Below are 11,522 nucleotides of genomic sequence, written 5' to 3'. Positions count from 1 at the left end.
ATAAAACACCAAAATATTGTATCAGACCGAACATTTATTGCTGAATAACAAAAGCCTGCAGGATCCACGTAGTTCGGTGTCGGATCACCCGTAGCACGGATGCAGGCGGCGATACACTCGGGCATAGGGGCGTACAGACGTCGGGTGTTCCGAGTAAGATCCCACCACTGCTGGCGCAGCTGACCCTCCAAATCTGCCGTAATTGTCGCTGACCGAAGTTTCCGCCCAATCTGGTCCCAAACGTTCTCGATGGGCGAGGTATCTGGAAACATTACTGGCAATGGAAGCCTGTTATGCCAGTGCTGTGTGAGACCGGGCATTATCCAGGAAAATCTGGTTGTCGAGCGCCGTCAGTGTTATGTGAGACCGGGCATTATCCAGGAAAATCTGGTTGTCGAGCGCCGTCAGTGTTCCTAAAGTCACCACTAATGGGGAGCGGGATTCGTAGGAAATGGCACCCCACACCATGAGACCTCATTGGAACAGTGCCGCTCTGTAATGAAGCGTAGATCACTGCGCTGGCCAGAACTTAATCCGGATTCGAATTAGGCGGTCGTCTATACCCAAACAGAACAGGGATTCGTCGCTTAACTCCACTCGTCGCCAATCCGTAGTCCGCAAGCTGCCATGCTTCCCGTTCCTGGCAGAAGTTCATATGTGCTCGGCGTTGCTCGAGTCGTTAATGGAAAACGTCGTAATGGACTTTGCTACGGTAGATCTTGCTCTGCTAGCCGCCTGTATATTGTACTGCTGGACACAGGCCTACACCCAGCTGCTGTGACGTCTCTGGATGGTGCACAGCGACGCCCGTAGAGTGCTTAGTCCGCCGCAGGATGAAATGATCATGTCTGCTCGTGGTCCCGAGCCTTCTCGACGCGTTGGTGTACCCTGACGTTCCTAGTGCGCCGAAACGTCGATCATGCCTTTTTTGTCCACGATGCGGGCTCTCTGAATTTTTTCTAGCTGGTCAAAAGCTTGTCGAATGTGTCGTCACTCAACTTAGCTCTGCGGCTCAAATTGCTAAGACTAAGGCCTTATTCCGTTTTTTGCATCTGTTTAAGCGTGAGGGTCATGAACACTCCTTGGTGGTGTTTCTGCGCATGTGTTCAGGGACACATTCCTATGCTGATACTGAACGGCAACTTTCGTTGTACTCATTCGATTCGTTCATGGTGCATAATTATTTTTGCAAATGAGTGTATTATCCTTTGTATACCATAAACATAATATAAATGGTAACAATTGGCAGCGACGCCCTTTTATTGTACTTCGTACATGACACTGGACTTGCCGGAATGTCGTAATTTGAAACAGGCTATTTTATTTCAAAACTGTGCTCCGTACGCACCCTTTGTGTTAGCCAAATTCATCGTACCCGTGGATAAATATTCGGGTCTAAGAGGGTGCATTTGGAGGACATTGTGATCTTTCGAGCTCCGGTTGTAAAAATAGGGCTTCATTACAAAATTCGTTGGTAGAACTGTAGAATTCAGATAAAAATAAGCGGATTTAAAACCCAATTAATTCTCAATTTCATTATTGGCGTACATTCGCAGGAATTACACAACTAACCTAAATAAACGTCCGAGATTACTTCTGGGATAGTCCTGGGCATCGCATTCAGGTGTTTAATTTCCTGTAAAATACGCGAATTTTCAAAAAAAGTATATCACAGTTGTCAAGCAGAACAGGCATACGCCGCATAGCGTGATTTAGCTTGTGAGAAGCGTTTGTTGCCACATCACTACGAATCAATATTTTGTTCATATTTCTCTGGGAAGTCCAGTCTAAAAATCCACAAGTCCGGTATAAAATCGTATTTCACTTGTGTGATTTGTATGCTTGTGGTAAATATCTGAAATTAAAATAATTTCAAACACGTTACTTGAACCATTTCAGTCTGTATTGATAAATATCGTAAAACATTAGTCAAGCGTTATGTTAAATACAATAAATAGACTGGAATAAACATATGATTTTAAATTAATTTGCATGAAAATTTAAGGATGTCCTAATCATTGAAATGTTGTTACAGAATTTTAGCTTAGAGGAAGGTAAAGAAAATAGCAAATATCCCTGTAATGTTTCAACTGTCAAATTTTTGCTTTTGAAAGAAAAGACTTTGACTTGGGTTGGCTGAGAAGGAAATTACTAGCACTTTCACATTAATCGATGAATTATTTTCGCCAATGAAATGATAGTTCAGAAGTTGATAATTACAGTGGAAAAGTTTTCTAATATTTAATATTCTAATATATATTCTAATATTTAATAGTCCCTTTACTTGAATAATCAGTTCAGGTTTGTCACGCATTGTATTGAACCTACTTCAGATCTCCTGATGAAGCTGATTGTTGTACGTCGAGAAAAAGTCTTCGTCTTACCTTTAGTCACAGAGGTACACTGGAAAGAGGCATATCAGAGTTCAATCCTAAGTAAAATATCCCGGAATAAGACCTATCTGAGGAATTCCAAGGGAATCAATTCAGTGTAGTACGAGAAAAACCAGAGACTTGGATCATTATGTACAGAAGGCAGATTCAGGCATGGCCTACTGTCGACCGAAATATAGTGTGCACTCGAGTTCGGAAATTGTTTATCAAATAATCAATAGGCCTACAGAACATCCAGTAACACAATCATTTTCTTAGTTTCATTGTACGTTAGGTCATGCAGGTTCGGAATTTTTTTACATCTCGAAGAAGACTATCTGTTCGTTAAGTTCGAGGGTGTAGAGAAGGGTAAAGGTAAAAATAAAATGTTGAAGAGGAGTGTTAAAATTCACACTGAATTTAATAGCACTAGTTAATTTTAACAGAGATCCATTGGCTTCGTATCCAGTGATCCGACGTTAATCTGTAATGTGGCACACTACTTCTTGCACCAACAAACATAATTAAGATTGTGACATTGTTCCACCTAATTTCAGTGTTTATTTCCTGGTCCTGATGTGCTTTGTCAAGCTTGAAGTCTGAAGTGCTATGTCCTCGACTGAAGTTAATTATTAGCTTATCAAGCAGAAATTTCCGAAGTCAGCTTCCTCACGACAACAGTAAACTCAGAAAGAGTGGAATGATTTTAAAGTGAGGGTAGCACTTCGTATTTCATTAAGCAATTAACGAAAATATGATAAAAAGTCACGACCTCCAAGCTTAACGCGGTCCTGTTGAACACTTAAGAAAAGTCACATGTGAGGATTTCATGACTATAGGAGCACTGAAGCATATACAGGTTGTCTCGAAGTAAGTTACGGAAAATGTAATGTCTGGGCGTATGAAAGCCAAAAATATAACTGAGGATCGGTCATCTACTTTTTCGTAAAGAGTTTGGTTAATCGCCAGGTCCAATCCCTTATGTCCTGCAACGTAGTGCACTGAATTCGCAACAGAACGTTAGCGTTAAAGTGTTAAAAATTCCCAAGGAAAATGCACAGGTTACTTAGAAATGGTCAGAACATTACTAGTGAAGAGTACAGACATGGGCGCCTGACTGAGAACTGCACGGTGTCAGCTGTTTACGTGTGCTGTACCGTTGGCAAGCAGTACATTAGAGTGCATTGCGTGACTCAACACGTGCAGGGCACGGGAGTGAACAAGCGAGGCATCGGGAAAGAGAAATTGAAATAATCATTTCCTGTAAGTTTTCACGCTTGTGCCCTGCGTCGATTGAAACACGCTACAAAAATGTATTAAGAATATTAATATTCATAGTTAGTACGATACATAAATAATCAACAGTAATCAATCAATCAATCAATCAGTCTGAGGACTCTTTAAGTCGTGCCGTCTGGAATAGCCATAACGTGAGGAACAAATTTGGATTTAATAGTGGTGTACATTCATGATTAATACCTAATCAAAACACAGTAATAACGTACGGGACTACGTTGGACTTGCTTTTATTAGCGTATATCCTAGGATACTCTGCTTTAAACTTAGCCTTTAATACTTCTAAATACCACAGGACGTGCTTACAATGTTTACTTTTATTACATAACTTACGTTACGTGGGTATATCATTTCATAAATTACTTTGCAGTGGGGCGAACTTTGACATGCACGAAATATGCTATGTTCAGACATGCTTCATTAAAACGAATGCATTGTGCTCTCCCGTAACCGGGAGGAGTTTTTACTACTAAGATTTAAGTTTAGCACGCCAGTCGGTTCAGGATACCGTAGCGCATGATAATCAGAATGACGACGCTGTGTTTTCCGGGCAGGATGATCAGATGCTGCTCTGTGATACGCCGCCATTACTATACTGAAAGTCAACTCAAGAGCTGAGGAAAAGTATCTTTCCGCGTGTGAGCACGTCCCCTGTTTCCCCTTCCCGTCTCGATTCTCCTTCTCCGCCACAACCAGCTTATTAACGTCGAGCATCTATCTGACAAATACTTCGTTCTCAAATAGCGTAGCATCACACCGTTGTACTTTGATTACGTACAGTGCCTATTTATTCCTTTATTGATCATGTAAAACCTACAGATTACCGAAGAATACCGAGGCAAGAGAAACAATTTTTATTTTCATTTCATAATACAATTTGTGTAATCTCCGTGATTCAGACGGCCTCTCAACGCTGGATTCCGTGGTTCAAATCCCGGTCACTCCATATGAGATTTGTGCTGGACAAAGCGCAGGCGGGACAGGTTTTTCTCCGGGTACTCAGTTTTTCCCTTTCATCTTTCATTCCAGCAACACTCTCCAATATCATTTCATTTCACCTGTCAGTCATTTAATCATTGTCCCAGAGGAGTACGACAGGCCTCGGCAGCCGGCACAATACCTATCCTCGCTGCAAGACGGGGGCTTCATTAAGTCCATCACTGACCCGGTCACTGACTGGAAGAAGATTGTAGGTTCTCAATACAATATGTGTGAGGCACATGGGAACTTACAGTGAAAAGTATGGCGACATAAGTATGATTCCGCTCCCGTGCAACGACTGTCATTGGCACGATCTCGCAGTTCAACAAGCTAAAAACCAACCTTGAGTGGGATTGCAAAATGCAGTGTTTCCAGGAATGTTGTAAATATTGTAGCCTTGTCATTCGGAAGGTAAAAACGAACTCATGATCCCCTCATGACATTTCTGCAGGTAGAGGACAGTTACGAATATAAAGTACAAATTATTATTATTATTATTATTATTATTATTATTATTATTATTATTATTATTATTTCGAGTACGCTAAGGATCCTATACCCGTATCGTATGCGGCCCTTCCTGTTTTGCTTACGGCGAGTGCATAGTTCGAAGTGACGAACAGCCGAACGAACAAACGTTTTCTGCCACATAAATCTGGCAAGCAGCTTAGTTGAGTTCACTTTCCTTATCGCGTTGATTGCTTGTTTATATAATTTACACTTTCTTAAAACTAAATTTTCGGCAACTTTATGTAGACATGTCGTCAGAAACACTCACGACATACATAAACCACCACAGGACAGCATATTCGAAATAGTACTACAAGAAAACATACAAATTCGTTTAAATTCCGCGCGAGCCGTATAAACACTGTACTTAGAAACGTCGGTCAGCTGTGCGTTTTCCCCCCACCACTTCTTCAATAGTCCACAGCGGATTCTCATCTCGTAGGCTACTGTAAACGTTCAAAACAATTTGTTCAGACTTCGTACTTAATTCCCCTCCACATTTATTAGTTTTAAAATATCTCACTGATGACTCACATGTGCTCACAGCTGGCAGGCATTATGAATACTGAGCATGCTGTTGCAGCTAGTATTGCCAATAGTTTTCTTGGATACATCTCCAGTGTCGTAAAATCATGCGAACTAAATAGCAATGGAATGAACGCGAACAAAGCTTAGTAATCACACAATGCAGTAAGATATCAAACTAATGGTAAATTATTATATATTTTGCTACAAACTCCACCGAGAACAATAACTATTCACAGCCATCTGCGTTTGAAAGATAACAGTTCGTAACGAACCCGAATAACATGCAACTTCTGAAATATTTTCCATACTTTTACAGTGCATAAATGTTTAATTGGTCTAGTTCACCAGAATATATAACAAAACTGTGGGAAGTTCCTGTCTTCAGAAACAAGCAACAAACTTAGGAACTATTTACTGCTGCGGAAGCCTCTTCACTGACCAGGAGTCTGGCTAACATCAAGGGGACCGCTTTGGTCTTGAGTTGACTCTCGATATACCATGGTTGCATGTAAGCGAGTGACACATCAGTAGCACACCGTCCAGCGTTTATCAGGCAGGAGATCTTGGCCGGCTACACGCTGCATAGGCTGACACAGAAGTTACTCACGACTAAACTTACATTTCTTTCTCGATTTTCTTGTGAGCTTTCAGTAGCAGGAAATAAAATACTCCAGAGATCGATTTTTATTCAGAACACTGTCCTCTTACAATTAACTTAATTTCAGAGACCCTGTATAACCACTCTGTTTCACTATTACACCATGAACTAATTAAATAAGCTTAATTTTACAACGCGTGGATCTACACTGCCATTACTAAATAAAGAACTACTCTGAAACATGACAGTGGGAAGCATGTAACTCCTTTCTATAGCATGCTTGTCTTGTGTTCAACACTGAATGGAAGATCCTCACTAAAATAACACACCACCATCGAATGCAGGCTGACAGCTGCACGACCCTAACCTTACGGCCAACTTGCTCGCTATTGCCTTTCAATTGTATAGATTAGTAATGATTGAAATGACTTTGGAGTGACGACATTTGCTATGTGGAAAAGTTTCTCGAAAGTGCCAGTTGATCTCGTAAAACGGGTATTTAAGGACCGTTCATGTAAAAAGATTATGCCAGCAATTGAACTCGCAACCTTGAGCGCAGAAGGTGAGCACCTGACTATGTTTTGCAGCTGATTTTCTCAAATTAGATTTTCTGTAAGGTTTTTGGATTCATTTCGGATACCCTGATTGTTTTTACGTGAACATCGGTTGCAACATAATTGTTGTACGTTGCAAACATAAATGTTGCTGTTGGGCACTCTCGTGGCCTCGCAATAGATGGCCAACTTGCTATGCCGCACAGCCCTTAACCCTAGACTAGATTGACTGTTCACCTCATGCATGTAGCAGTTACTGCCACAATACGATCAATTTTTTTTTACATTTCAAGCAGTTTTTTATATTAATTTTCTGCCTGTATATTGTATGTATTTTTAAAAATTGTAAGATTTCTATCATCTACTACTACTACTACTACTACTACTACTACTACTACTACTACCTGTACCTGCCACTAACTACTTTCACGGTTTTCGGAGGCGCTGAGGTGCCGGAATTTTGTCCGAATTTTGTTGTTTAACGTGCCATTAAATCTACCGACAAGAGGCCTGCGTGTTTTGACACCTTGTAACACCACCGTACTGAGCTAGGATCCTATCCTCCAACTTACTCTTGGAAAGCCAGTTGAAGCAAGCGAGAAAAGTAGCTTCTAGTCTTACGTGGCTGTCGATATCGTGATTTTTAACTACGGGACCTCCAGGTGTAGGTTGTTTGTGAACTACATGGACGTGACTTTTCGTTTCAAAATCTCACGTGCATTGACTGGATTTCGAACCGGGTCGCCTTGACGAGAAACCTGGCATTCGGCTGTCAGGTCCCATAGAAGACCAGCGCTCTTCTGTCTGAGCTGCCCAGCCCGGCTTCTGTCATTCTGTTGTTCCTATCACTACCTTATGTGGAATTACGCCCTAATGGCAGAAGGCTTGTATGAAAAGCTAACGCTCATGTTTTTGGGCCGAATTGACTGGTGTATCGTTAGACACGCTGCATTCGTACACCAAAACACTTCGCAATAATTTGAAGCTTAAATAAATAAGCGTAACTTCTACATACAAATGTACATTTTGCCCCTTCGGAAGTTGGCGTTAGTGTAAGAGTTCTAATCTCAAACCGACAAAGCCATAAATGATGGTACCACGAGAGATGAAGTGGTTGGTAGGCGAGCTAATGTCGTAAATGCGTGCATTATTACATTTCTTATTGCCTCATTTTATTCACCGGGCGAGTTGGCCGTGCGTGTAGAGGCGCGCGGCTGTGAGCTTGCATCCGGGAGATAGTAGGTTCGAATCCCACTATCGGCAGCCCTGAAGATGGTTTTCCGTGGTTTCCCATTTTCACACCAGGCAACTGCTGGGGCTGTACCTTAAGGCCACGGCCGCTTCCTTCCAACTCCTAGGCCTTTCCTATCCCATCGTCGCCATAAGACCTATCTGTGTCGGTGCGACGTAAAGCCCATAGCAAAAAAGCATTTTATTCAGTTTATCTGAGGAGAAAATCCTCGTGAGTCTACGTCTTCATCGATATGCAGTTGTACAATAACCTCCTGTTACTACGATGTTCTGTACTGAAATAACTTTGATACTTGAAAAGGTTGTACATTTTAAATACCTTACACTACAGTATGTACTCTATATGAATTGTGACATGGATACTTCTATCTTTGCAGGGTGATCGTAAAGAAGGATGGTCCAGGGGTCCAAGAAGCTTATTCCTTAGGAGGTGTGACAATGGCTTCGGCTTCACTCTACGGCATTTCATCGTCTATCCTCCGGAGTCGTACACCGTAAGTAACACGTGAGGGAAATAACATTTTCATAAGATATATTGCACATTTCCGCAAATTATTTGCCTATAGTAACTGGATGGTGTATACTGAGCTAGTCGCTGGAAAGATAAATGCTGCTTATGTTTTGTGGGTTTTTAAAACCTGTATCGGAGATGGCACTTCTGGTGTTGCGGAATCTGTTAAACACTAGCTCGACACCAGTGCTGGGAGCGAAGCGCCTGTTCCGAGTGATTCAATCGGTAGTAGCGGTTACTGCGCCCCTCCGGAGATAGCCGGAGATATCAGTGGTAGCGAAGTACTCGAAGTAGCGACACCGAAGTAACCGGAGGGCGTTACCAGGGAAGGAGCGGTTAGTACGCAACGAAGCCATGTCCGGTGTCGGCATTTATCGAATAAGTGCCGCGAAGTCAGTAGTTTCGTCGGTCTTCGAACGAGAGACAGTCAAGAAATGGATCAAATGTAAAGTGTGTGAGCGTTGTCCTAATGTGATGTAACTCATGGCAATGCATTCCTCTGTCCTACACTAGCAGCAGACAGCCTTTCGGTTCACACTGTTTACTTTGATATTGAAGGAGATAAGAAAGCACTGTTGACCTTGTTATGAAAATTGTTGGAGCACCAATGCAACGACAGTGCTCATATCCGCAACCATTTTTAAAGGTTAAGCTTCTACTTATATATATGATAGTTTACATCGAGAACATAGCCAGGCGATCTCCAGTTTTACGTGGAATCCAATCCACAGGGATTTGATTTTTCAATACAAAATACCGCATACCTTGGCCGGGATTGGAACAGCGCCCGCATTAGTGAGAAACCAGATTGCTTTCATTCCATGTCAGGGATGTCAAATATGATTATCTGGTATTATTGCAGAGCTGAGAAATGAAATGCAATGTCATGTAGGCCCCTATGATATTTCATTAGGCACCTCCTATAAACACGTGTTCAGATCCCAGAACTTGTGTTGTAACCCATGTTTATTAGATATTTTCTTTTGTTTTGATGCATACTATTGGACCTAAAATATTGGATGCTTGCATTTTCGCACCATGTAAATTATGTATAATTTAAAAAAACCTTGGTGAAATCTTTGAAAAAACCAAACCAAACCCCATGGCACTACAGCCCTTATAGGGCCTTGGTCTACAAAGCGACCGCTGCTCAGCCCGAAGGCCTGCAGATTACGAGGTGTCGTGTGGTCAGCACGACGAATCCTCTCGGCCGTTATTCTTGATTTTTCGAGATCGGGGCCGCTAACTCACCGTCAGATAGCTCCTCAGTTCTAATCACGTAGGCTGAGTGGACCTCGAACCAGCCCTCAGGTTCAGGTAAAATCCCTGACCTGGCCGGGAATCGAACCCGGGGCCTCCGGGTAAGAGGCACGCACGCTATCCCTACACCACGGGGCCGGCACGTGAAATCTTTGAGGAAAATTATAATTACTCGGAACATCACATATGTGTTTTTACACGATTGCAAGCTGTAACCTAATTTGTTATAATTAGCTAATACGCCCTACATCCATTCATCATAATTAAATTCTAGAACGTTGCACAGCATGTACGTAACGCCCAAGCGACATTGCAGAAACTCTACTGCATGTAAAGGAAAGCGGTAAGTGAAAAGGAGGTGTCGGAGGAAACGGTTGTTTTTCCGCCACGATTTCACTTGCGGTTGTACTCAGTTCCTCCGACTGAATGCGCGGAAACCTCCGGCTCCTCTCCGTTCGTTCGCAACACTACTCGACACTCGTTCCAGCGAACTGTCCTCATCAATATATATTGAGGCATGAGCTCTTAATTCAGATTTCTCAACTTGGTTGCCCAAATTTTATCTCTTAGTTATTGTATGTAGCGATAAATCTGATATAGAGTCTACCCTCTGCGCCACCCTATGATGAACGTAAAGTAGGCATAAGTTACCTGAGCAATTCCACTTATTATTAAATAAGTGTTAACCATGTATTGTGATAGTAAATGACTGACTTGCTTTATTTTACCCCATACGGAGTTTAGGGCAGGGCTGTAGTCGAGGGTATACGCAGTATGCCCTCTGGTTAACTCAGCTTATTAAAGTATACCTTCTAATATCTTGCGTATACCTCCTACTTTCGCTTCTTTTCTTTTTAATTTCGCCATTGTGTCGGTGAGTAATAACTCGCCAGCTACGCTCGTAATCGTGAACATCGAAGGTTCAACTTGTTTAAGGTCATACTGTTCGTTGCGTAATTCTTCAGCCTTATGTTCATACATTCAAATGCCTCACCAGTTCACCGATTTAAGCATGAGAAATACATGAAAACGTGGCTGAAAAACCACTGTACAACAACACACACCAGTTCAAGAGTTTATTCCAGTGAAAAGTGTGATTGCAAATGAAAGGTGGTACCGTGGATTGTTTTTAATACATAGCTGGAAGTAGGTCCAGTAGAAAACCACTGTGTAAGCAGATAAGATTTTCAGACTACTGCATACAAATGTGGATTTCTTCTTTGTCATCATAAAATGTCTTCTATATGCCAAATTGATGAAAGCTTGTAACTAGCTGTAATCCACTATTTTTAAACATCAGGGTGGTCTTCAATCCGGAATTTGTCATGCCATCTCTTAGGGTATACCCCGTGAGAATTTAGCGACTACAGCGCTGGTGTAGGGCCTCAGAGAATGGCCTCTCTCGGCTTCTGTTCTTGGCTATGTTCTTTCTCATTTCTATGCCAAAAGTCGTCGACAAGGAATCGGTGTCCTGGTGGGGCTGCCACATGAAGGACGGGAATGAGCCCTCCGTAGTGTTCCAATAGCTCCGCCTGGAAGTAACTGACTCGAGTCCATTCGTATTAATTATCCTCTCACTTACGTCACTACTGCCCATGACCTTGGCAGTCTTTCAGTCCGATCTCTCACACTCTATTCCTACCAGGATCTGATGATCTACC

General features: G+C 42.1%; 1 protein-coding gene across 1 annotated transcript in view; it reads left to right on the top strand.

Annotated features, from left to right (window-relative positions):
• Positions 1–7,712: 7,712 nt before the first annotated feature.
• Positions 7,713–11,522, top strand: part of RhoGAP19D (Rho GTPase activating protein at 19D) — a 528,281-nt gene continuing 524,471 nt past the window's right edge. The window contains exons 1-2 of the mRNA XM_068226072.1: positions 7,713–7,775; positions 8,468–8,584. Of these exons, the coding sequence (XP_068082173.1) occupies positions 7,713–7,775; positions 8,468–8,584 (180 nt within the window). The remainder of the gene's footprint in view (positions 7,776–8,467; positions 8,585–11,522) is intronic.

Source organism: Anabrus simplex, chromosome 2 (assembly GCF_040414725.1).
Source record: "Anabrus simplex isolate iqAnaSimp1 chromosome 2, ASM4041472v1, whole genome shotgun sequence".
NCBI lineage: Eukaryota > Metazoa > Arthropoda > Insecta > Orthoptera > Tettigoniidae > Anabrus > Anabrus simplex.
This window is presented reverse-complemented; position numbering and strand designations above follow the sequence as displayed.